Source organism: Panthera onca, chromosome C1 (genome assembly GCF_046562875.1).
Source record: "Panthera onca isolate mPanOnc1 chromosome C1, mPanOnc1 haplotype 2, whole genome shotgun sequence".
NCBI classification, from domain to species: domain Eukaryota; kingdom Metazoa; phylum Chordata; class Mammalia; order Carnivora; family Felidae; genus Panthera; species Panthera onca.
Window position 1 is genome coordinate 214061729 of NC_138346.1, and position 27108 is coordinate 214088836.

General features: G+C 44.9%; 1 protein-coding gene across 13 annotated transcripts in view; it reads right to left on the bottom strand.

Moving 5' to 3' along the window:
* KIF1B (kinesin family member 1B) overlaps positions 1 to 27108 on the bottom strand; it is a 144673-nt gene that overhangs the window by 12381 nt on the left and 105184 nt on the right. For 8 of the 13 annotated variants that reach the window (XM_078452443.2, XM_081796457.1, XM_078452446.2 and 5 more), the window contains 16 exons: positions 24605 to 24723; positions 23599 to 23684; positions 23141 to 23270; positions 22802 to 22964; positions 20279 to 20369; positions 18403 to 18521; positions 17719 to 17774; positions 17086 to 17286; positions 15521 to 15629; positions 14125 to 14191; positions 13097 to 13181; positions 9874 to 9979; positions 3964 to 4078; positions 2974 to 3107; positions 1705 to 1766; positions 172 to 317 (listed from right to left, as the gene is read on the bottom strand). In XM_078452443.2, the coding sequence (XP_078308569.2) occupies positions 172 to 317; positions 1705 to 1766; positions 2974 to 3107; positions 3964 to 4078; positions 9874 to 9979; positions 13097 to 13181; positions 14125 to 14191; positions 15521 to 15629; positions 17086 to 17286; positions 17719 to 17774; positions 18403 to 18521; positions 20279 to 20369; positions 22802 to 22964; positions 23141 to 23270; positions 23599 to 23684; positions 24605 to 24723 (1789 nt within the window). The remainder of the gene's footprint in view (positions 1 to 171; positions 318 to 1704; positions 1767 to 2973; positions 3108 to 3963; positions 4079 to 9873; positions 9980 to 13096; positions 13182 to 14124; positions 14192 to 15520; positions 15630 to 17085; positions 17287 to 17718; positions 17775 to 18402; positions 18522 to 20278; positions 20370 to 22801; positions 22965 to 23140; positions 23271 to 23598; positions 23685 to 24604; positions 24724 to 27108) is intronic. The other 5 variants (XM_060624481.3, XM_060624487.3, XM_060624486.3 and 2 more) reach the window with 1 other exon arrangement.

Genomic DNA, 27108 nt, shown 5'->3' on the forward strand with positions numbered 1-27108 from the left:
CAATGGCCTCAGCGAACGCAAAGCTCATTAAGACCTTCATAAGCGAAATATTGGGCCTCTACCACGATCGAAGGCTGAAAAGCCAGGATCACGTAGAGAAGGTGAGCATGTGAGCCAGACTTTGGGAGTTGTGCCCAAGAGTTCATCTGAGCAGCTCCTGCCCTCGGATACCTCGTGAAGGAGCTCCAGCTTCTCCAACTCCCACTGGTGCTCAAGGATGAGGCTGTCCCCGCGGGGCCGCCAGCCCGCTAAGTTCTCTTCTCCCCGCACATAGGCCACTGACGTATCCAAGATTTTTCTTCTCCTTCTCTGCATGCCTGGGGCAAGAGGACAAAGTCTTTTATTCAGAGAAAAATCGGATTCCATTTTTAGCTCAAAACACACTAATAACTCAGATACATGGCAAATGAAGACACTTAGTCAAGATACCTGGGATTTTATTAATAATAATTCACCCCTTTTCCCCAAAGCAATTCTCTGAACCTCTTTTAAAACTGAGTTTTATATTCTTCGATAATTAGGGCGACTGTAACACAACCTGAGAAAATGCCCAAGTTGTTATGTTACATGAAAATATAGAAAGATCAAATTGTACCCTATGGTTCCAAATACATCCATACGAAGAAAGTAGGAAAGGACCATCCCCGTACTCCCCACACACACCCCACATTCACGAGCTCAGTTAGGACGGCAGATGGCTTCAGCCCCGTCATTTCCCATTAATTTCTAAAAATATACTGTTTTTACATATCGAAGGTACGAACTTCTGTTAATTAATAAAATTTCTCAAGGAAATATCTGGACACCGTCAATAGCTACTACTGGGACTTGGATGATTCATACTCAGTCTTTTTTTAATCTACATCTTAACTGTGGGCCCTGACCTTTTCCTGTATATGTTCTCTAAAATGATTCAAGCTCACCTTAATCAAATGTTGTTTATTTGTTCATTTTTAAGTTTACTTATTTATTTTGAGACAGAGACAGTGTGAGTGCGGGAGGGGCAGACAAACAGGGAGGGAGAGAGAAAGAGAATCCCAAGCAGGCTCCGTGCTGCCAACGCAGAGCCCGATGTGGGGCTCGAACTCACGAGACTGAGAGATCATGACCTGAGCCGAAATCAAGAGTCAGATGCTTGACCGACTGAGCCATCAGGCGCCCTCAAATGTTTTTAAAAACACTGATTTTTGTCCATGTTCTGGTTTATAAATCTAGAAATGCAAAGGGCTGCTTAAGGCCACCAAGCCAGAGAGAGAAGTAATGGCAGCCCAGAGAGACATCCAAAAGGGCACCGAACAAGTTCAACTTAATAATTTGTCTTCCTAGGGCACAGGAAGTTCAAATTCTAGCTTGACAACACCTGTAAAGTCACACTGCCAAGTTACCTTTGGGGCTAACGTGGAGAGGGAAACGGTTATGAGGTCTGGAAAGCTAAATTCATTCTCACACACTCAAAGTTTTTATAATATGCAACAACCTCCTAACATTTTGTTCAGTACAGTTTTTGTAACTGTTCTGCAGGTCATAAACCAAACAGTGTTGTTACTCAGAAAAAGGTAACTCTCACCACCACCAAAAAACTGGCTTATAAAATATACTTGGTTTCTACAAAATTTTCCTATTCATGTAGGTTAGATTTTTGACATAAAATACCCCAAACACAGGCAAAGATAACCATCACCTCCCTGACCCACAAGGGCTTACCTGGACTACCCGTGTCTGCCATTTTGCATAAACTGAGTTCATAAATTCCAGTGACACGATTGCTATTTGAATTAAAACAAACACTTGTTTAACTTCTCATGGCACAAAAACAGGAAAATCTCAATTCTCTCTACTTAAAACACTGTCTCCTCTGGAGGGACTGCAGCCCACCCTTAAATATAATTACAGACATTTCTCACTTCTTTTTTTATTCTGAACTTAAGAAGTATACTTTTTCCTAGGAGGAGTTTGTTTTCATGCCAATCTTTTGAATTACTTCAAAGGATGAGTAAAATTGAATGATGAACCCAAAAGTTTATAATACAAAGGTAAAAGTTAAAAATCTGTGTTTTCTTTTTTTTTTTAATTTTTTTTAATGTTTATTTATTTTTGAGACAGAGACAGAGCGTGAGCAGGGGAGGAGCAGAGAGAGAGGGAGACAGAATCCAAAACAGGTTCCAGGCTCTGAACTGTCAGCGCAGAGCCCGATGCGGGGCTCGAACTCATGAACTGCGAGATCGTGACCTGAGCCGAAGTCGGACGCTTAACCGACCGAGCCACCCAGGCGCCCCAAAAATCTGTTTCCTTACCACGAGAGACAAGACAGGGGCAGAGGAAGGTCTGACCAGAATGAAATGATAAACATCGACTTTGGGGGCATGTCATGAGGAAGGTTACTGAACCCTCCACTGTGTTAGTAACGCATATTTATTTTGAGAGAGAACGTGTGTGCACACATGCGTGGAGGAGGAGCAGAGAGAAGAATCCCACGCAGGCTCCACACGCTGTCAGCAGAGCCTGACGCAGGGCTTGATCTCTCAAACTGCGAAATCACGACCTGAGCCAAAATCAAGAGTCAGACGCTTAACCGACTGAACCACCCAGGCGCCCCGGTAACACGTATTTTTTAAGCTGAGTGGTGACACACAAGCATTCCCTGTATTAGTCTTGGCGGATTTCTACAGATCTTAAATATGAATAAGTCTTTAGAAGAAGAACGTCCCAATGGTGATCAGTTAGAAATAATGACATCTGAAAGAACATTTAGTCCCTGAAAAACTGCTGAGTGTTCACAATGTAATAGTCTTCCTTCCTTCATACGCTCGTCTATCCATCAGTATTCCATTAAATGCCAACATTTAAAAGTTACTGCCCTTCAGGCATCCGGTTGTAAGCTAAGCCCGCAGCAGCAAGCCAGGCACACTGCGGGCTCTGCTGACCCTGCAGTGGGCAGACCAAATGGAAACTCAACTTGTCTCAGAAACTTACGAGTCCGGTGACTTCGAGTAGCCGCTGCCAAAGAGGCTGCGCAGAGAGCGTGGCGGCGAGATCTTGGCGTCCCGGGAGTAGAAGACCATGCACACATCTTTGGTGATGACCGCCGGCTGGATGCAATGATCCAGCTGAAAGCAGAGAGGGGTGGGCCCCGATGAAACCCAGACGGAGCACTGTGGCAGGAGTCTGTGCGCCGCCACGGTTGGAGAGTTGGCCCCAGATGGGGGGCGGGGAGATTTCAGCTCTGCCAGTCGCTTCAACAGCAACTCGGCAGACGATACGTGCAAGAGTAGGCGGTGGTCCTCGCAGCTGCTTTACTTTTCGGAACTATTTTTAAAAGTTTTTTCTGTAATAACGGTTCCTATTTATTGTTTCTTATGTGCCAATCACTGTCCTAAATGCTTATATGTGATCTCTCAACACCTTTCTGAGGTAAATGCCATTATGTTTACCCTTGTTTAAGAAATGAGGGAACTGAGGCAGAGAGAGACGAAGCCCCTGTGTAAGGACATGCTGGCAGTAAGCGGCAGCACAGGGACCTGCGCTCAGTTGGGCTGGTTCCAGGGTCTGTGCTGTGAACCACGACCGGGCTCTGCCCACAGCTGCAAAAACACGAGGCAAAGTTTTCTTAAACTCATACCTTCTTTGAAGAATGGTGATTAGGCCACTAAAACTGAAGCTATAGTAGAAATCATAGGGCTTTTTTATTTTAAAGTTTATTACTATTTTTTTGAGTCATCTCTAACACCCAAAATGGGGCTCGAACTCACGACCGACCCCAAGATGGGGAGTCGCAACCTCTTCTGAGCCAGCCGAACACCCCGTCATGTAACTTTTCGATTAAACAGAGACTAGGAACAGAATTTCCTACAACCAGAACGGCAGCAAACGGTTGACAAAAATCTGTCAAATCATTCCTCTTCATCTCCCACGGTCATCTGCCCACTGTTCAGGGCTGGCCATTCAAGTTCAGAGTCTCCTCACCTCTAGGTATGCTGACAAGGTCATGTAGATCTTTTCCCCATAGGGTGTCACTCGGTTCAGAAGGAGAGAGTTATGGAGGGAGCTGTCCCACACGGCCTCGAAACGGTAGAAGGTCCTAAGGTCAGAAAGGCGAGAGGCAATTACCCAAAGAAGTGAAGTCACCTTAGTCGAGGTACTGTCACTGTCAGTAACACTGCCGACACCCACAAACACCTGCAATATATCGAAATCTAACAACACAGTGGAGGCTTTACCCCCTCGGAGGAAGAGGTAGGCCCCCCCCCCCCCCGTCTCTCACCCCACCCACTACCCAGGAGCACTCAGCTATGCCTTCCCCCCCACCCCACAAGCCTGCTTTTCTGCCTATAAACATAAAAATAGAGCAATCAAAGAGATTAGGATGAAAAGGATAAGTGGGTACAGACAGAAACTAAAGGAAGAAAGCCAAAAGGAGCTCCTCCATCAGTCAACAAAGAGCAGGAAACAAATCCTCAGTAGATTGTAAGCCTGTCTTCACCTCACAGTCTGGTTCTGGAGCCTCAGAAATGTCACAAACATACCTGAGAAGATTGATGGAGGAAACAGGCAGGATAATTTAAGTACTGGGAGTCTTATTTTAAATAAAAAAACAAGTGGTTATCCTTAGCTGATGTTTCAGAAAAAGAATAATTTTAAAGTAGAGCTGGCTAACTACTATTTGTTACTTTTCAAAAAAAAAATCCACAAGAAAACCAACCTTGCATTTAAATAACAACTAGAAGCTTGATCTAATGAGTACCTATAAACTTTTTAAAGTTGTTCTCGTATCTTCTTTGTAAAACCCCACAGGGCTGACCTGGCCTGACATGGGCTCTGCCCATTCTGCAGTCTCATCTGAAGCACTGTGCTGAGTTACAGGCCAGCCCCCGACTGCCTGCAGTCCCCCCGCAGGGCCCCCGCGGGCTCCGTAACAGGTGCCTACCTCCGACAGTGCCTGTTCCATCACTACCGGCTCTCACCCGATTCAGCTGGCAAGCGGTGGCGCACACTGTGCTTCCTGCCCAATACACTCCTCCGAACTCCTTCCCAAATGGTGACCTTGCTATTGCTGTCTTTTCTAGGTTTCCTATGACAAATAACTGGTGTATTTTCTCTCTCAACACATGCCCGTGCTTCCTTCTCCTGAAACTGTCGAGAGAAAACAATTCACTTCTAAAAGAACTCCCTAGCCACACCTCATCCTCCACGTGTCAGACTAGGGAGCTCTACTAGAAGCCTGACCAGTTCATTTCGTAGCTGCTTCCACATCGAAGTCTTCCGCAAGTACCTGCCACTCTCTCAAACGCCTAGCTTTTGATGCAGTGTGGATGGGTCAAGAAAATACAAAGACACCAAAGGAACAAAGAAACATTTAACAAGACAGAGACAGATAAAGCAACCAAGGGTCTCAAAAAGCAACCACAAAGGATGGTGGAAGTCTTCCTGGGCTCCTGGGCTCAGCAGAGAACACGTCATGCATCCACAGCGCCCTGTTTCAATCAAATAGTTCATTTTGGTTTAAAACACATTCTAATCCTGGGTGGTGATGAGCACTACTTGGGCAGAAGCTCCCTGAGAGCTCTGTCACCTGAGACTCCGCTTTTATTGTGTCCCTGTGTGTGTTGAGGTACCTGGAACGGGGCCTACCTGTCACACCACGAGGTCTGGACACACCCGTGCTGAAGTGGAATGAACCCCCTTCTTAGAGCGAGGGCATCTATTACTCTGGAGAAGCCGGACAGAAGTCCCTGTCCCTCCTGCCTATAATCTCTGACCCGTTAAATTTTCACACCGTGACTTAGCACCTCCCAGTGCCAATATTTAGGGTTCATGACTCTCTTTCAACACAGGCAAATGTTTTGAATTTGTCAAAGAAAAGCCTCTTCATTTCTGTTTTCAGGTTGCGTTTTCACTTAACCTAAGGAGGAAATTTCAGTGGTAGAACCTTGGCTAACAAAAAGGAATTTCTGACTCCACTAAAATCTTCCTGCATTTGCGGGGGAGGGGATTTTTTGTTTCGTTTGGCACTTGGGGGTGCTGCAGCACATTCTTTTGGAATACCCACTGAAGATGGCAATCCTTCAGAGATGGTTGTTAAGAAACAAGACTGGTGAGAAATGTCAACTGAATCAAACTAGCAAGAGAATTTAGAATTAGAAACAGGGCTGAGTCCTGAGACATGTTTCCCTGTATGGCTCCTATGGTGGTTAAGAAATAATCCCAAATGGATTTCTCGAGATGTTCTGAACAATGGCAGTGTGTGTGTGTGTGTGTGTGTGTGTGTGTGTGTGTGTCTTTAAAAACCAAACAGGGGCGCCTGGGTGGCTTGGTCGGTTAAGCGTCCGACTTCGGCTCAGGTCATGATCTCACGGCCCGTGAGTTCAAGCCCCGCGTCGGGCTCTGTGCTGACAGCTCAGAGCCTGGAGCCTGTTTCAAATTCTGTGTCTCCCTCTCTCTCTGCTCCTCCCCTGTTCATGCTCTGTCTCTCTCTGTCTCAAAAATAAATAAACGTCAAAAAAAAAAAAATTAAAAAAAAAAAAAACCAAACAGACATTTTAGGCTATGTTGTCATGTATAACTTCCTTCATTTTTCTTCCCTAAATCAGATGAAGAGAGATGGGCAAAGACTTCCTTCACTATTGAACCAGGACTTTTTTTCTACTGCAAAAGAAGAAAATAGATAAGACAAGCAGTCCTGACAGAGAAAGAGAAATGTTTAAAAATAAACAGCCTATTTTTCACAGACTCAGCTGCCCAAATAGCTAAACTGGTCTCTTCTACGGCATAGGACAAAACAAAGAAAACAGTGAGTAATTATGCAAAGCTACAGAGCAACAAACCTTTCAAGCTGCTGACAGAGACAGGACAGACAAAGAATAGAAAACCCAGCCTGAGATTCCACGAAAGGAGGGGAGTAACGCTCTAATTGGTAATGCAGCACAGGAAAACCCGAAGGCGCACAAGAATTAAATGGACAGGTCTAGTAAATGGAATGAGAGAATACGAACTCTGTCAATCATTTAAGAAGCTGTGTGTGAAACTATACACATCAGGAAAACCCGGGGAACAAAGGGTGCTGGAGAAGGTGTTGCTCTATCCTAGGTCTGCATGGGGAAAAACTACTAAATTAAAATAGTAGTCCAAGCAACGTAAGACATAAAGCATTCTGATAGACTAGAATCTTTATGTGCAAAAAAGCAAACAGAAAATACCTAGGAATGTCCTTATCAAGAAAGAGCCTGCAAAAACACAGAAAAGGCTTTTGTTAGTGCAGCAGTGGCACAAAAAAGGAAAGAGGAGAGGAAAGCAAAAGCGAAAAAAAAATACATAAGACACATTTGCTGTTAAGCAAAGTAAATTCAAGTGGACAATTGACACAGAACTCCATGGGGCACAATTTGATAGACAGCTTACAGTGACATGGGTCCCTCTCTCCCGAAACATTTAATTAAGGAAAATGCTGGGCACAGAAGGGACTGTGGAGACCACCTCTATTAACACCCCCTCTCTGCAGATGACTCAGTACTGGAAGGGGTAGGAAGTTGCTGCAGAGTTAAGGGAAAACCAAAGCGATTCGGTAACACAGATGCGGGACTGGAAAGAAAAGCTGCAGTGGCCCCTGTTGGTCACACGCCACCATCAATACCCAGAGGTGCTCTCTCCTAGACACACGTGCACAACACACTCACACTGGAGTTCAAGTTCACCTTTAAACATTGAACCTTAGGCGAAACGAACAAAAGCTCTTAACCACATTCCATTTAGCAACTTGCCAAATTAGCTTAGGCTCTCCGTATTCCTAAAATGGAAAGATGGATGTCCATTACGTGCTGAACATCCTAAACTAGATGGGTATCTCACCCACCCAGACAGTCTGCTCCCTAGAACTGAGTGGTGTGCTTATCAAGTGTCGATAGTACCTGGTCTTGACCCTGTTTATGCCGTTGTACTTACCACGATTATCTAAATTAATCCGGCATTAGGCAAAACAATGTAACGTGAGGGCAAAAATAATTTTTGCTCAGTGTGAAACAAAATTAAGTTGAACATTTTTAAAAGATTTGATAATGCTGAGTTGTCAAACAACTCAGCTGTCAAAAAACAGCTGTCAAACTAAGTTTGGGTGTGATCAATATAAAAAAGGGAAATATTAAAATTGTAATGACAGATGACGGAAAGCTGACAGGATTTTGCCATTAGATTTTCTTCAGAGGTTTCTACTTCTTGCTCCACAAGATTAAAAATCACAGATGATGAATTATGGGTGTGCTTCTGCAAGAAAGAGCATCCCAAGTCCAATAAATAAGGCTACAATTAAAGACAAGGCCTTGGCCCTACAGCAAGAGCTTGACAAGATAATGTACATTTATGGAGCTTAAATTAAAACGTTCAAAGTGCATATCTTTCTATTTTACTTGACGTTGGCCGACTTTTTTGATTAATTAACTCTACACCTCTACTGTGGAAGATAAGCTGCTTTTGACAAAAGCCAAATTCATTTCCTGCTGCATCTGACCTGCGGCCAGGTATGAATCCCGGGACTTCCGAAGGTCACTCTAACACAGGCCATTCAGCTCAACCAGCGTTTCAACCAAACATCATCCTTCCCTGTGAGTTTTGCTAAGTAACCTAGGAATATTTAGGATCTATTTCTCATAGCTGCAAAGAAAACATGGTGCATGCCGGCTGCCTCGGCAGGCGAGGATACCATGCAGGGTTAGTGAGGACTTCAGAGAAATGGTACCGCTCACGATTCTGCCCAGGAACGGACCAGGGAGGACCAGAGCACGCTTCTGTCCCTCTGTCCGCCCCGGCCCCCCCTACAGGTACACCGTCATACTCAGTCCCTCCCCCTCACAGCGCCTGCAGCTCCTCCTACAGGCAAAAAGCGAACAGATATTTGCTTTTTTTCCTCTTTCCTATGCAAAACTGTAACACAAGGAAACGGTGGAAAAAAATTAACTCTGGCCCAAACTTTTAATCCCATTTCTGCCTTTTGTCTCATTTTTCCTCTCCCTCTTCCCAACATAGATGTGAGCACGTTTTTCAGGAATACACAGAAGTATCCAGAAGTCCTTCCGTAATGCAAAGGCAGTGTTCTGAGCCCACATCTGCACACACAGCCACCCGTTTCCCAGCCATTGCTACATACAGGAATGGAGTCTCTGTGCACAGTGACAGAACTCCTTTCCTGGGGACGTAAGGGGCCCAGAAGATTTATCTCCAGTCTGACATGGGAAAGAAGACTGGCTATGTACTTTATGCATTGTCTGTCATCACTTGATTATAAAATGGAATTTTAAGGGAAGCCAGTTTAAAATTAAAAATAAAATAAAATTCATTATTTACAGCAGATAACCTTGGTCAGAAGAGTTTATACGTATGAATTTATCTCCTTTATGAGTGAACGAAAATGAAAAGCAAATACTAAGAATCCTGGAGCCTATGCTGGCAGCAGCAAAGGATAAACACAGGAGGGTTTGCTGGGCCCAGGAGGGCACGTTTCCATGACACTTAGGACAGACAGACCTTTCCCACAGCAACCACTTCATAGGAGAGCACCTAGTCTCAGCAATAATTAATTTGTACTTTTAAACCCTTGGGAAGAATGCTGAATTTTCTTTTTCTGTTCTCGTCTCTAAGACTGTATTTCATCTACTCAAACTCTATCCCGGAGAGAGTATTTTCACTCAGTATTGGTAACGGACCCACATACATGTAGCTCCACAATTATTTACTTTTGGAGAGCAGAGTGGCAGGGAGAAAAGGGATGTCTGAAGTGAAAGAGGAATTCGTTTCTGCCCCTGGACAGGAGTCACCGGTGAATGGGGAATCTAACGGTGTGGCGTCAACCTGCACGGGCTGACTCATCACGCTGCGCAGGGGCCCTACCTGCTGGAGTTGTGGGAGGACTTCAGGTACTTGGCAGAGATAATATTTAGGGAGAGGATAGCATCGACCGCAGCCTCATCCACTTCAGCCTTGTTCCTGATCCGGCCTACGAGGAAGAATAAAGAAACTAGGACAGGGGTACACTTAACGACACAACAGAAACTCATTAAGCCAAAGAGAGACTTTTAAACCTTTGTACCTTCGGGTGCCGGAAGGGTCACTTAGCCAACCACCAAATGGTCCTCCACTCTTCCCCCTGTTGTCTTCCCTTTCCTGCCCACATTTGGTCAATTGTGAAACCTTACTGACTCTTTGTTTGGAGTTTCTCATGCTCATCTCAACTTCTAGTTCTCATACCACCTCCTGCTCACAAAGGTCACCCCCTTCCCGTCTGGAACACTGCGATGGCCATTTCACTGATCTCCTGGCTGCTCACCTCATCCCCTCTCCAACCCACCCTACACTCACCTTACAGAGACTTCTGAAGCCACTGCCTTCATTATACCGCTTAAAAACATTTTTTTTAATGTTTATTTATTTTTGAGAGAGACAGAGCGTGAGTGGGGGAGGAACAGAGAGAGAGGGAGACACAGAATCCAAAGCGGGTGCCAGGCTCTGAGCCATCAACATAGATGCCCGACACGGGGCTCGAACTTACAGAAGATCCTGACCTGAGCTGAAATCGAATGCTTAACCGACTGAGCCACGGAGGCGCCCCACCACTTTCCTGTTCAAAATCCTACAACTCTGTTTTCCAGTGAACACTAGGGGACGTACTGCAGAGAGGCCAAGAGCACAGCCTCTGGAGCTAGACTGGATTCAAATCTCAGCTTTAACACTTTCTGGCTGTGAAGCTTAGGCATATTGAGTCTTTGTTTCCTCTTCTATGAAGTGTGATTAGCAATTCTTCCCTTACGTGATTGTTAAAACCATGTTATATATTTGTTATGTTAAATAATATTTTTAGAGCATTCAGAAAAGTACCTGGTATAGAGTAAGGACTACACAAGAGTTTGTTAAAATAAAAAAAAACAATAATAAAAAAGAAAAGCTTCAAAAACCACTGCCCTAGACAGAAGAGAGTACAATCTCCCTTCTAGGGGTTCTTAATGTGGTCCACAGATACTCAAGGGGTCTATGTATAAAATTCAGGAGGTCCATGAGCTTGAATGAGAAAAAAAAAAAATTACAACTTTATTTTCATGAGCCTCTGACTAAAATTTGGCATTTCCTTCAATTATGAAGGGAGGAGACAATCCACAGGAAAATCAGCAGAAGCTGTGACTCTATCCCTGTAGAAATCAGATGTTTTCATGTCATACTAAGGTAGAATATCTCAACATTCATCACCGCTCTGAGTGATAGAAATTAGACCTGCTGCTTCTTTAATGCATTTAATGCATTAATATGAAGAAAAGCTTACACTATGAACCTATTTAGTATTTGAGCAATCTCAGTATCACTAGTTCCCTTTGTAACCCTATGTACAGCTGACCCTTGAACAACACGGGTTTCAACTGCATGGGTCCACTTACACACAGTTGTTTTTTCAGTAAATACAGGATAGTATTGTAAATATATTTTCTCTTATGATTTTCTTCCCCCATGGTTTTTTTTTTTTGTTTGTTTGTTTTTTTTTTTTTTAAAGTAGGCTTCATGCCCAGTCTGAAGCCCAAAGCAAGGCTTAAACTCGTGACACTGAGATCAGACCGGAGCTGAGACCAAGAGTCGGACGCTTGACTAACTGAGCCACTCAGGCGCACCCTCCCACCCTTATAATTTTCTTAATAACGTTTTTTTCTCTAGCTTACTTTAACAATATAGTATATAATACATAAAGCATACAAAATACATGTTAATCAACTATTTACGTTATCAGGAAGGCTCTGGTCAACAAGAGGCTGTTAGCAGTTAAATTGTGGGGAGTCAAAAGTTATATGCAAATATTCAACTGCACTTTAAAACAATTTTTTTTAATGTTTATTTTTGAGAGACAGAGAGAAAGAGGGAGGGAGGGGCAGAGAGAGAGGGAGACACAGAATCTGAAGCAGGCTCCAGGCTCTGAGCTGTCGGCACAGAGCCCGACAAGGGGCTCAAACCCACGAACCGTGAGATCATGACCTGAGCCGAAGTCGGATGCCTGACCAACTGAGCCACCCAGATGCCCCTATCCAGCTGCACTTCTAACCCTTACTCTGTTCAGGGGTCAACCGTACTTTATTTTCTACATTTAAAAACATTAATTCTGAGGCTACCCCACTGCCAAAGGGGTCCATGGCAACACAGGATCCAGAACCCTGCCTTGGACTCTAAAGCTTATACGGTTTATCCAGTTTTTTCTTCTCATCAGGAGACCTTGGCCATGGGTTTCTAGCCATCTGCATGTTAGACATGTTCCTGACTCTCTTTTCAAGATGTTTCTGTGTATGGAAAACAAGACAAATGAGAACCTTCTAATTTTTCCCACATCTGTTAAGATCCTCCTGGATCCTTTCTATTGTTAATTCTCAGCCCGGGGTCTTTCTCACTTGCCCTCATTTTGGCACTTACTCATCAAACTGCTCTATTTATTTATTATTTTTTAAGTTTATTTATTAATTTAAGTAATCTCTATACTCTACATGGGGCTTGAACTCATGATTCTGAGATCAAGAGTCGAATGCTCTACTGACTAAGCCAGCCAGGCACCCCCCCACTGCTTTGCACATACATATGTCGTCTCCTCAACAAAACCGCAGGCTTACAATGAGCAGACACTTCTCTTAGGCCCTCTCAGAACCTTTAAAACAGAGCCATTCCCATGGTAGCTGAGTAAAACAACAGTTGGTTGCGGGGCACCTGGGTGGCTCAGTTGGTCAAGCATCCGACTCTTGATTTCAGCTCAGGTCATGATCTCACGGTTCATGACATTGAGCCCTGTGTCGGGCTCTGTGCTGACAGCACAGAGCCAGCTTGGGATTCTCCCTCTCTCCCTCTCTCTCTCTCCCCCCTCCCGCTCTGCCCCTCCCCCAATCTCGCTCTCTCTTGCTCTCCCTCTCTCAAAAATAAATAAATAAGCATTAAAAAAATAATGGCTGGTTGAATAACATATCCCTAATGATGGGAGTTGAGAAACAGAGTAGTTTCAAACTCTAGGCCACATATTCTCCAGTACTCTTTCTGCACATTCCCTGTGTTCCTCTAAAAAGCCTGGCTCTGTCCTCGGCTGAGGGAATGTACTCACCTACCACCAGCTCACGAACATCCTTCCAATGGAGCTCACTCCCCTTCTCATGGATAATGGTCACCGTGATCCTTCGCTGGATGCCCTAGGTAACGGAGCAGGGTTGTAATTTAGCTGGGACAGTCTAGGATTTCCTCTTGTGTGCTGCTTTCTGGACTGCGTGGTGTGGGGGTGGGCAAGACGAGAGGAACGGAGAGGGGGCAATGCTGTCCCCACTCTCTCTTTTTTTTTTTTAAAGTAGGCTCCACGCCCAACGTGGGGCTTGAACTCACAACACCCTGAGATCGGTCACACGTTCTACTGACTGAGCCGCCTTGGCGCCCCTCCACGGTTACTCTAAACAAAGGGATATGGGCCAGGGACTGAGGAAGAGCCAGGTTCTGGAATGGCTTTAAGAACAAGCGGCTGGATGGTAGACCCAGAATATGAGACCCTCAGCTCCTACGCCCACCTGGGTGATAAGCATTTTCTTAAAGAGTTTACTTTTAAGTAATCTCTACGCCCCGACGTGGGGTTTAAACTCACAACCCCGAGATCAAGAGTCACGGGCTCCGCGGACGGAGCCAGCCAGGCGCCCCGGGCATAGGCATGTCGGAGCACTGACCGAATCCACTTTTGATTTACCAAAGGAGGACACCTGTATTTCACGGCCAGATTTTAGTCCGTTGCAACTTCCATCCTCTATCCCCATTAAGGACTTTTAACTATAAAATTACGGTCTCCAAACATGGAAACTATATACAAGAAAATAAAATTGTATAAAATGACATGCGAGCTGCACAAATTATAGTAGTTGAATAAAAGTCTTTTTCAAAATAGGTCTCTCAAAATGTATTTCTACGTATGAGCAACGGTATAATACAAGCCAAGGTCTGAGGAAAAACATTAAAAAACGTACAAAAAAAGAAAAAAAAAGTACAACGTCTCTTGATCCCCAAATCTGCTTAAAGTGGAGAGGGAAAACAGAGACACAGAAAGAGCTCTGTTTTGGCTCTCTCCTAGGCCCTCTCTGGCTCCCTCATTAGTACCTGGTGAAGCAAAAATGTCCCCTGGCAGGGCAAGCCCGCTGTGTGGTCAACCACGGCTGGGATGTACCTAGAAGAACAGAAACGCAGAGAAAGCAGTCAGACGGGACGCCTGCGCGGAGGGCTCCGCCCGCAAGGTCTTCTCTGCTGCGACATCCCCCAGTGGTCTCGGTTTCCCTGGTCTTCCTCACCATTTGGGCATTCAGTGAGTCACACGGTCACTTGCATTTAATAAACCTTCTCACGTATCCATGCCACATCCCCCTTACTACACCCAAGTGCTCAAAGCACAGTAACATTTTGGGCTCCCTCCCAGCCTCCTGCATAACAGATATTCCATAAATAATGTACAACTGCAACAGCAAGTGTCAGGAGGTAGGAAAGGGGTCATTTCAGATTTCAGGTAGTTTTTAAGGATCAGAAAGCAATTAACTCAGTAGAAACTCTCCCTCATGACGCAAGTTATAATCACATTATAGGTCTGTGTACGGAAAGTACAGCTTCTTAAAGCCGTGTCACTACTGACAACGAAATATGGGACTGATACAGCCAGACTCTCCTATTGGTAGGAACACAAAAAATGTTTCATGGAGATGATCGTGAGGGTGGTACTCAGCATTATAAACAGAGGATCATTAGGATAACATTTTTTCCTTACCCTTTATATTAACCAATAGAGCCCCTTGCCTCTGTTCCAGGAATGGGATCTTTCTTTGTGTTTTTGCAAATGCAATTTAGAGACAACTGTGAACAAGAATTATATTCACCACTCGCTCTAACACAGCTCACACACAGAGAGTAAGCTGATGTTGATTCTTTTCATCTAGGACAACAGACCTCAACCGGGGGTGATTTGTAACGTCTGAGGACATTTTTGGTTGTCACACTGAAGGCAGGTGCTCCTGGCCCCCTGTGAGAAGAAGCCAGGGAGGCAACTACATATCCTACGATACACAGGACCGCCCCCCATGACGGAGACTTATCTGGCCCAAAACAGTGCTAAGGCTGAGAAACCCTGGTCTAAAGAAACATCCTGCCCTCAAATCCTCTCACTGAGATTATTAAGATAAGTTGTGACTATATTATGCACAAAATGCTTCTGATTCCCTTTGCTCTGCTGCTATTAAAACCCACTGTGTAAGTTTTCTTCCCTCATACAAGGTGCCAGGCTCCACGTTCTTGCTGTTGCTAACAAGAAGGCAAATTAGTATTCTGGACAGTCCCTTCTTTGACAAACATCTAATTCAAAAGAATAACACCACCAAAAATTCAATTCAAAACTGGAAGTCAACAGTGACGATGATTCATTAACCTGAATATGAGCAGAGAGGCTCAAAATTGCATTTTTTAATTTTGAAAAACTTTGCCCTTGTTTAAAAATTTAGAAAGTTGGACTTACTCTCCTGTAGGCTCCAGTTCACTGATCTCAAACCAAACCAGAAGATCGTACTTGCTCATGCTCTGGCCAAGGCTGGTTTTGCTCATGGTGTTTAACTTGGTAGCTGGAACTTTCAAAAGTTTTTAGAAAATGTCAAAATCTGGTCCGAGTCTACTTAGTAAAAGTATAAACTTCTCTTCAAGGACACACTTGGGAAAAAGGCAACGAAAGTCAGGGCTCCATTTCAATGCAGAAGACTCGGAAAAATGTCACCATCTACTGCATTAGTGCCTCTAAATTCAGAGAACTGGGAAAATGGAGAGTCGGCTTGTTTCTGCCTCTCAATAAACAGTATCCACTGACAAGAAAACGGGTTTCGTGCAGAGTGAACGTGCTCACAAAACTATTCAAAAACCTTCCTTAGACTGTCATATGTTCTGGCATGTGTAGCATGGTAACACTGTGGGAGAGACAGTGTGGACAGAGCCTCGTACGTCACAGGCTCTCTTCTCTCTCCCGTGCTCCCACCCAGTGGTGCCCAAACCTCCCTGTGCATTGGAGTCACCCAGGGATCTTAAAGCAAAGCCCAGGCAAGTAAATCATAATCTCCAGGGGTGGGACCCAGTCCGCCAAGAAGACTGAACCCCCTCTAGGCACTCTAATGTGTGGGTAAGTTTAGGAACCCCTGGTCCAAGATGCAAATACAGGATTCTATAAATGATCTTATGTTACACATTTTCTTCACATTTAAATTCCATATTATTAACTGTACTGGTGAAATAAGTTAGCCAAAAACACAGTATTTCCAAGAGTTCCAAATTCTACATGGTGGGTATTTTGAAACACTACACAGAAATTCTAAAATCTGGCAATACAAAGAGCGCTCTCTGCTCAGAACCTGGGAGCACTGGAGTGAGAGTCCGGTGGCTTGGGATCTAATACCGTTCAATCACTAACTATCTATGTGACTTGGGTTGAGTTGCTTAATCTCTGGGAGTCTGTCTCCTCATCTACAAAACGTAGATCATTAATATTTAGCCCGCTATCTTGAAAAGGTATCGTGAGGACCCACTCACAGATACCTGGGTATTTAGATACCCAAGAAGTATCTGGGTATTTAGATACCCAGGAAGTATCTAAAGGGGCCCAATACATACAGCACCAGTCAAATGTTAGCCTGTCTGCACTACACTCCAGCTGAATTCCACTAGTCAAGAAAAAAATAGTGTCACTGATTCTGGTGATCACCTGATGGGTCAGAAAGTGAAATCAGAAGCATTAAAAAAACAAAAACAAAACCCACTCGCTAATAAAACTCTTGAAAATTAAAGATACCATTACAAAGAATCCAAACGAGCAAACACAATGAGGCCCTCACCTTATGTGGCGATGTGAAAGAGGCACAAGGAGAGAAGGTGTGTCCTCACATCTCTCCAAAGGAAACGTGATCCTGACAACATGCTAGACTCTACGTTCGGGTCAAGCAGCAAGGAGAAACCCCAGCGTTTCGTACGCAGAGAGCCAGGCTTTAGGATGAGCCCGGAGGACGGTTCTACATCTAAGGCAGAGCTAAGTCGGCTACTAACCATCTCGTTTAGGTGCCCTCTCACTCTGGCAGCTGGGAACTGGCAGAGAGAGGAAAGGGGGCGATGTGTCTGCCCCATCCCGGAAGGTGGCGACAGCGGAGGAAGCAAGCGCGTTGGCGTGCTCAGAAACCGCGTCCAACACATGCACATTCACATAGTCAGCTACGAGAAACCGAATCAGCTCAATCTTTCTCTCATGGTCTGAAGGCAGGATGGAGAGCAGCAGTACGGAGGTGGAGAGCAAGTGTGGGCGGGGTGGGAAGGTGGCAAGTGGGCAACAAGGAGAGAGGATGAGAATGAAGAGAAAGCAAAACAGATGAATGAACATGCAGAATACATTTGACACGCAAAGAAACGCGCGGTCGCCAATCAGTTATGAGGAGTTACATACAAAAAGCAGAGAGATTTAGGGACAGGGAGCTTATCCAAATCTGTAACAAGAAGACCAGAAAGTTGGCAGGGAGAGAGAGCCCTATCGTTTCTGACTTCCCATTTAAATCAGGAACCAAGAATCCCAGCTCCTGCTAGACACAGGAATATGTAAGCACACACCAAGTGGAGCGGGAATGTGCAAATGGTTTCTATCTGAAAAGCCATCAGAATCAGAGCCGTGTCACCCCAAGGAGGGCTCACCTGGCTTGGAGAGCGGCATGGGCGGAGGGAAGAAGCGTCGAGATGGCTGAGGCGGGCTGCAAAGGAAGGGGACAAAGTTCAAGACTGAGAAAGGGTCCCATCAATGGCGTGTTTAAATCCCCTCTAGAAACGGATCCCTGGCACTTGCAAATGAGGCCTAGTATCAGATACCAGATATAACCCCACACAGTGAAACTGAGGCTAAGACATTTTAACAACAGTGCCCTTGGGTGTCCCAGTTAATAAACAGGAGAAGTTTTCTGCTAACACGGACACTCTGCCATCTCCCAAAAGGCCCCATTGCTGCTCTCCTCATCACTTTCAACGTCTCTACTTACAGCTCATGCTTCATATAGTTCTGGGTTAGTTAGGAACAATTACACAGAATTCTCATGTCGCATCACCTCAACTCTCTATCCTATTCAAAGTGTCTTCCTACAAAAGAGATAGCACCCCAGGTCAGCTGGGCAAAATTCAATGCGCTCTACCTAAATTAGTGGTTCGGTGGCTTAGAAAAAAGGTGGTGACGTTTCTAAAGAGGAAATTATCAGGGACCACAGAAAACTGTTCTTCAGTTCTCTGAGTCCCGCAAAAGATTTCTTCCTTCCCGTCAAGTGGCAATGACAGTAAGAACAGGCCAACGATAACATCAGCAACAAGAATCTTTGCTTCTCTGGTCCAAACCTGTTAAGGTCCTGTCCTTGCAGATGAAGCGGGTGCTGCTGATAATGCCCAAAGACTTCAAATACTATCGGCTTGGTTTTGATATAGTCCACGAATGATTCCGTGACCTCCACTGCAATCTAATGAGGAATAAAGCCAAGCTAGATTAGGGAATGAATTACTCTAACAAACCCACATTTTTGCTGCAGTCAGAATTTTAGCACTTCTGAGTAGCCAGGGTGTGCTGGGGATTTGACTCTGCGGGTCTCCCACACCAAACAGGGGCTCCGCACTGGTTTTCATTCTAAAGCAACTTTAGTAATAAACTTTAGGCCTTCAAGACCCTCCGTCATCCGCACCTGCTGCCCTTTACACACTTACTGTTTTGGCATAAACTCACCTGCCACTCCTCTCTCCCCTGTTGTGCCTGAGGACCTGCGCAGGCTATCGCCCTGCCTGTAAGGCCTGCTCCTGTCTCTGTGCCTGTAAGTCATTCGCAGACTTCCAGGCCTGGCTTGAATAGTAACGACAGTGAGAAAACCATGCCGGTTGACAAGGCACCAGGCACATAACCAAGTCTGACCCACCTTTTCTTATCACGCTACATCCTTCAGAAAGTTCCCACCTCCTTTCCCCACCCAACTACCAACCCCGCCCCCTGCCCCCACAGAAAAAGTAACCTAAAGTATCTTTCTGTTAATGGAAATAACTTTCCCTTCTTTCTACTTCCTTTGCATTTAACAAATACCTTGCTAATAAGCAAGGTCTCTAGGCCATGTGATACTGCTGTTTCAATACGCGTCTTATGTCTCTATCATCCTAAGCTCTTCGGGGACACAACCCTCTGTGATTCATCACTCTTCCCTGGTGGCGTCAGCACAGTCCTTGTGCACACTATCCTCATGAGTATTTCTCAGATACACGCACGCTCATACTCATGCAATTAAACATAAAGCAAGTGGGTTTCGCGTTTGCCGTTCCGTCTTTAGAGCTGTCCTTTCCGCTCGGACTTTAGACAGTGAATACGGTTAACAAGAGAAGGAGAGCGGTTCAGGTCGGAGCGAATCTCCTAGACACCACAGCCACATCGCTCTGGGCTTAAACCCCATCTCTGCCTCTTGTGAGCTCTGCAACCCTGGTGAGTGACTTTAACTGTTCTGCGCCTCAGTTATCTCAGCTGTCATTTGGGGGCCATGAGGGTCTGCGGTAGAAAGGTGAGGATTAGACGAATTAAGACACACAAGTGTCTCAGAACAGTGACTGACACAAAATAAGCTCTCAAAGAATGTTAGCTATTGTGAGGATGATGACTTCCGAACAGGGTTTGGGTGACCCTTCCTGGAAGAGACAGAAGCTCTGTTGTCTTACTCCACATCTGAGAGAGCTGTAAGGGGCACTAACGGGTTAATCATAGTATCAGCTGCAAGGAAAACAGACTGAATCTTAATTTAGCTACAAAAGATAATGTAGTTTTTTTTTAACCTTATTTGCAACTGAGCAACGTAAGTATCTTCTAGTTGAAAGGATAATACATTAACTTTAACAAAACTCCTACTAAGTGTGCTTATTTTTCTAGGAAGGAAACGCTAAAAACAACTCACTACATTCAAACTGATGGAAGATTTTATTGGCAGACCAACCCCCACATTGTTACACAGGGAAGGCTGGCTGCACGGTCGGCTGAGGATGACCTCATCGCTCTAGCCACTCCCTCCATTGTCTATTCTCACCAGGAAGCTCCCCCCACCCCCCCCATGCCCAACCCCAGGCACAGCAGTTTGGACGATCCTCCTTCCTGGGCTGAGAAAGCCAGAGGCTGCCCACACAGGACGAGGGCCTAACACCAGCCGCTGTGGGGGCCCCCAAACCTGCAAGGCCTTTGGCAAAAACCACTTACATTCTGCACGTGATAAAAGCCCAGAGGACTTCCTCTGCCGTTGTTTTTGAGGGGTTCGGTGGAGAACGCTTCATCATGGCGATGCAAAAAGCTTAATAAAAAAATAAGACACGTGAATTTCACATTAACCAGTTTCATCAACATCGATGTCGTAGGAACCCGACTTGGATCGTATGGAAAGAAGCAGCCTACTTCAGCAGAGGCTTCCACTGAGCCAAGTAATTTGTAGTTCCTTGTAATGCACGTTTTCCAGGATCACTCAGATAGCATTTTAGATTTTATTTCAAAAATGACCGAAAGATTAACTGATGCTGACCACTTAGCCACCTGAACGCATACGCAAGACCTCAGATAGCAGAGCAAGAGTGAATTCAGGGAATTACTGTTTCTCTGTAGGAACATATTTTACTGAGAAAAAAAGATTATAATATCATTTTGTGTAGAAAAGATGTGGCATATTCAGGCTTCTACAAGGAAGTGCTAAAGCCTGTGTCTGGCATTCTCGCCTAGGAGTCTCCCTAAAGACCTGCAAAGATTAGGTTTAAGTGTCAGCTCCTCCAGGAAGTCTTCCCCAGCTCACCCAAACAGTTCTGTCTTCCCACAGCACTAGGGACCCGTTTTCTCCTCGACAGCAATTTCACTCTTTAAAATAATGTATTTACATGCCTGTCTCCCTGAGAGACAGCGAGTATCTCCTACAGTGCTCCAGATACAGAAGATACTCCTGAAATATTTGTGAAGCGATAGACTATGCTTATTCTCACAGACTGTGAGTTTTTATTGTTCTCTCTTCCTCCCTATTAGCCTGAAATGAAAAGAGGTAGAGAATGAAAGAAAACTCAACACAAAGACCTACTCCCAGACAGAAATAGCCATCGGAAGGACATCCCACAAGAAAACAAGGCGGGGAAAGGAACGAATACTTCGAATAGGGTGCCGAAACCAGGATTATGAACTCCCTGTCTTCCAAATCAGTTCACGGAGTCTGAGGGCAGCGGTGTACTTTTGCCCCGCATTCCTCATCCCAGATGCCACCTGCTGCCGGCACTGAAGCGTTCCGCACCGCACGCACCTTATTGGTCTTCTTCTCACTCTCCTCCTTAGCCCTCTCTTTCTCTCCTACCTGTACACCTTACTCCTTTTTTTCCTTCCGATTTCTTCCTATCCAGACTATACACCATACGTGCCAGAGGCTCCAGGGGCATCGCTTGATTTGCAGTCTATACTCCTCCATGTTATGATTACAGCAGGTACAAATATCCTGGGGTTCCACACTGGTCATGCATGAAATCGTCCATACTGCTTGACGGCCGTGTCTTCTCTACACAAGCCAGATAAGAGTCTGTAATAGCTCAAGAAGAATCTGAATCTTCTTTCAACGTGAGTCAACATGCCGTCCTCTCCAGAGCTGACCCCAGGTAGAGATGCTGCTCTCTCTTTGGAGATGTTAGGACAAAAGATCAACCTAACATTACTGACATTTCAGGTGCCCGTTAACCAAGGAGGTCTGTTTCCTAAAATATTCCAGTTGCCCCACAAGAATAACGATGAAAGCTCAAAGCAACTGGTTCATCTAGCAAACTCCACTGCACCCCCCCCCCCCACCCATGTTAACTTAGGGTTGCCAGTGAAAACACACTGAATGGGCAAAATCAATACTTCAACAACAACTATGAGTTAGAGCAAATGACATTAGTGGTCTACTACACAGTAATCACATTTGCTTCAGGACTTGGCTAAAATCTATAGAAAGGCGGTGCTTTGTCAACTGCATTAGGATGCCTGGGAAGGCCGAGGCACATTCTGAGGGAGAGGGACAGCAGAACTTTCTAGAGCAGCCTCGTGGTGGCACCAGGGGCCAACTGATGGAACAGGGCGGGTCAGATGTCACTCTCTGTGGCCCTTCACAAGTACTGAAAAGATATACTGATGTCTATCAGTAAAACTGAAGGCATTAAAACTGAAGACTGACAAAAAAAGTGTTTTCCGAGGGAGGTCTTAAAAAGAATTCCAGGGCTCAAGAGGGTTACAGGCTGGAGAGAGCTTGTAGTGGAGGAGGAGCCAAACCCGTCACATCTTCTCCACATACTAGCTATTTTTCAGCTGATGTGGAATTTTACTCTCCTTTATATTATTTAAGTCAGTATTGAACAGGCATAATTGGTGGATGGACAATTCACTGCCTTCAGGCTTGTTTATTGGTAAGATACTGCTCCACGAAGAGCATTAGAATGACTAATAAACAGGCTTATCTAGATCAGATCCTGTACTGCCGGCAGAGGGGACAGGCCACAGCGGAACCCTGTGGCAGATGCACGGTCACACTCCTCCCCACGGCTAACTCTCTTTCATACCACTTTACGTGCCTGGTAGCAGTCCCATCTGGGGTGAAGAAAGCCTTTATTTCAGAAACTGCTGGTTGTGTACCTGATGAGAGCGGTACTACGTCACATATGTGGTACATCCTGCGGTTCACAGAGGACTGGGTCAACAGCCAGGATGGCGGAACCGGGGGCGGCTTACTTGAACTGACAGAAGATGTCTGCGTACTCCGGAAGGATCCCACTGGCCTGTAGCACTGTCACGCGGAAAGTGAAGGCGCTGCCCAGTTTCAGGTGGTTGCCAATCTCTTCAGAAAACCCTTCCATGACCATCTTACCATCCAGCAAAGTGCTTGACTTCAAATCTAAAGAGGGTCAAATTAGCACACAGGTGATCCAAATAATGCACACCACCTTTCAAAGAGGAGAGAGCAGAGCATTTCCGCTCCCAGTGGATGAAAGCAACCGTCTCCCTTGACAGTGCTCAATATTTTCCCCTCTTTGAAAATGTCCCCAGTCATAGTAAACTCTGTCTACGTACCCAAGTCATTCATTCGATTGATTTCTTCTGGAGGAGTGATGACCTCAGAACTCTGACCCTGCCCTTCCACAATCCTCAGTTCCTCCAGAGACAGACCAGAACGAGTCATTGCCACGGAAGAAAAGTCATTCTGAAAACAGGCAGGAGCAGGCGGATGATCAAGCTGCACGGCACTGTGTTTTCCCCAATCTCCTTACTTATGTCTATTTGCCCAACAAGTAGCGGTGACTGGAAAACTATGTGCATTGAGAGCTGCCTGAGAAAAGGCGATACAATAAAATATAAATACCCCTTTACCTCTGTGTTAGATGTGTCCCATGATCTACGAACAACCCCGGGGTTACCCATCTTTTGTGACTCTAGTCAGAAGAACGGTTCTCCAGTGAACACCCTCCTTATAAACCTGTCTTCCACTTTCTCCTTTTCTGAGGTTTTTCTCCTTCCAGAAGGCTTCTCACCTGGTTAAAGTACTCGTTATCAAAAGATATTTTAGCTGTTCCTGATTGTCGAATTCCAGAGCCATAATCAGGAGCTTCCTCATCCGCTAAGTAGGGGGGGAAAAAAAAGGATCAAGTGAGACTACATACGGGGCAGGGGGGAATGGCTCCTGTTAGATCATAAATAGGAAAGTAGTGGAGCCCTCCGGTTCGAGAACTTTAGTAAGAGATATTAAAGAATAAGGCTTATGCATAAGAAAGGAAGAAAAGCTGGAAGCAGGAAAGTCACAAAGGGCTGCTTCCAGCTCTACTCAGGTAAATTTACCAACCTGCTTAGCTCAAATGAGACTAGTTAATAAAGAACCAGTTTTATCCTTGATATTGTTCAAATGTCATACCTAGAAATACCGATCCTTCGCTTGGCAAGATGATGTTCAATACCACCCAACAAATATTTGAAGAAGGAGTATTTGCAGAGATTTTCATAAACTCCACCCTGGCGACTATGCCACAGATTTCCATGGGGAGAAGCTGAAAGGTCGCTCAACACAACATGGCACTTGGAAATTAAAAGACAAAAACTACAGGAAATGGCCACATTCTTCCCTCAGAATGTAGGCTGGATCGTGGAAAAGTATAAAATATCGGAATCTTGATCCATGCCCAACAAAAGAGAGTCAAAGGACAGAGAGGTCTACTAGAAGTACCCTGCAAGAAAATTAAGACAGAGTCGTGGAAATCCTGTTACTTCTGAAGCAGTTTTACCAATGTCTTTTATAAAGTCAATCCGAGAGTTGTTCTTCATGTTAAAGGAGATCCCTTCGTCCCGTTACTCCAAAATAGCTGTAGCCCAGACTAAACAGAATCCGTTTATGATACTCGGGAATAATAACTAAAAGGAAGCAGTAAAGGCTTTCTCCAAGGCAGCCCGTCAATCACGTAACCGAAGCGTGGCCCCCACACAATGGGACTGCTCTGTCTCTAGGCAAAGACTCCCCAGCTCCCAGTCCGGGAGAGGGTCACCTACCTGCAATGGCCTGCACAGCCACACGCAGAAATCCCCGCACTTCACCCTTCTCACTGACAATGGCCACCCTGTGAATCAGGGGCACAGGATACAGCAGGTTGCTCAGGTAAACAAATGCCCTGGAGACAGAAACCGGCAGACAAACATCTGAGCATCCCACAGACAGAGAGGATGGCTTTCAGAGTTACCGAGAATATCTTCAAGAAACTGTGAGCTGGCTTCTGGGCCCTGTCTTAAGGTCACCTTTCTGTTCTGTACTCCCAGACTGCCCCCTCCCGCCCCCGCCCCCATTGCTTTTTCAGCACAGATGATACAGAAAGAAATGCAAATGCTTGGTAAAGCAGTTGACAAAGACCAACTTATACCAAATTACTTCCTATAAAAATGATGAGTTAAAAAAAAAAAAAAGACTAGTTGGAGGTCGAAGAGTAACAATTGGAAGCAGACTTTCGAGGTACGGCCCTATGGATGCTGCTAAGGGTGGAGAGAAGGGAGCCCACCGAAGAGCCTCACCTTTCAACATAAGCAATTATAAAGGTGTTTTGTTTTGTTTCTCCCAACAGATAAAACAGAAATCAGGAGACAAAAAAGGCAGGGAAATGCGATGAAACACAGTTAATTACTCTAAAATAGATTTCAAGTCACAGCATTATGGGTCTTTATTTTTCCCCTAGGAAATGACTGTTATCTTCAGGCAGGTGACTGACACACATGAACAGAGAGGCTCTGTAGCTAGAAGTTTCTGCGTAGCAAGCATATAGGAGACCCTGGAAGGGCACTGAGACAAATGTTGAGGGAGAATACAGCTGATCTCTAAAGGGCTGCTTTTGCTCCTGGATCCAAAACTTAACTCAGAAATGCAAACACAGAAGGGAGGTTACAGACCTCACATGGTCGATTTCAAACAAACTAGCAGTCCTATAGCACATTTGCACTCTTTTTACTTCTTCCGTTATTTTGTAGCTACTGAGGGTTTTTTTAAATAATAAAAATGCGATCACAAAGCTTAGGAGTGTTCACGTCAATCAGTGGATGGGATATAGAATCTAGTTCCCACTGTTACTCCTGTCTTCCGACTTGGTATATGCTGATCTTTGAACACAAGGCAAAACAAAGAGCAAACATTTGCACCAAGGAATCAAACATAACTGAACGTGACACATGTGACTTTCTGCTTCTTTTCCTGCTCTGTATCTACTTTAAAACAAAGAGAAAAGAAGATGGAGGGGATCTGTGGGGTTTCAACTCAATGCAATGAAAAAAAAAACCACACACAGAAAATAGACAAAATACACCACAGAAAAACAAATGTTAATAAAACTCTAAGAGCATAAATGAAATGTGAATGAAAAGTATAACAAAAATAACTAACTGTAAATAAAACACTGAATCAGATCAAATGAAGTCTATTTCCCTTTCAGTCTGCTCCAAAGGCGGGGAGGGAAATGCTAAGAAACAGAGGATTAAGCTTTGTTGTATAAAAATTAAAAAATGAAAAGTCTTCTAAAAAGGGTTACAAACGAGACTCTCAAACATCAAAGTGCTGTGACAGAGTTTAAAGACTAAGAATCTGGCTTAAGGTACCAAATGGATCGTTTCATTTCCAAGGCGGCACCACACAGACCACCTCTGTCTCTCAATGGCATTCCGGCCACACCTGCTGGCATTCGATGCCTGGCCATCACCGAGCCACTGCACATTCTTGTCCCCTGCCTGGAGTCCTCCCTGAGCGCTGCGACCCACCTCACACCACTGATTTCACACCTTCAGGTCTTAGTCTGAACACCGCTCTCACGACAGCCCCCGCTTCCCGCCCACCCCCCACCCCCCACCCCCCCCACGGCCTCTGGTGTTAAATGGTCTCGGTAACACGATTCCATCATTGCTATGATTTCCGTTTATTTATGTGATTATCTGTCTGTCTCGCCCACCAGACTGCAAACCTGTGAGAGCAGAAATCATGTCTGGTTTTGCTTGCCCCTGCCTACAGAGGGTCTGGCATATCTGAGTAAACATACTCAATAAATATCTGGCGTACGACTTAATGTCTAGGTACGTAAGTGAAGAAAAAATGATGTGCTCTCTATCTTTAAGTAGAAATGGAACATTTCCCAGAAAAATGGGTTACTCCAGAGGTAGAGAAGCAAAGCCATCCAACCTTACATACCAGGTTGATTTTTCTAAGTTATACTCAAGATGGACATTAACTATATAGAACAAGTTTAGGTTCCTCGCTTGTCTTGATGTGCATAGCTGGTTTTATACTTAGAGCAGGAACCCCTGTTTCTAATTTTCAAAAAGCTTACCACTTGAAGGCACCACATATCATGTTCACACACACATTACAACAAAGCACTGTTTGAGCACACGTTAAAGACAAGAATCTCCTTTCTGCCCATGGCAATGGCTACTGCAAAGGTGAAAAAACAGAAAGTATTCTTGCAAATTTCCCTTTTTAGAAGAGAATTCTGTAATCCTATAGCAGTGGCAGGGGCACTGTGGCC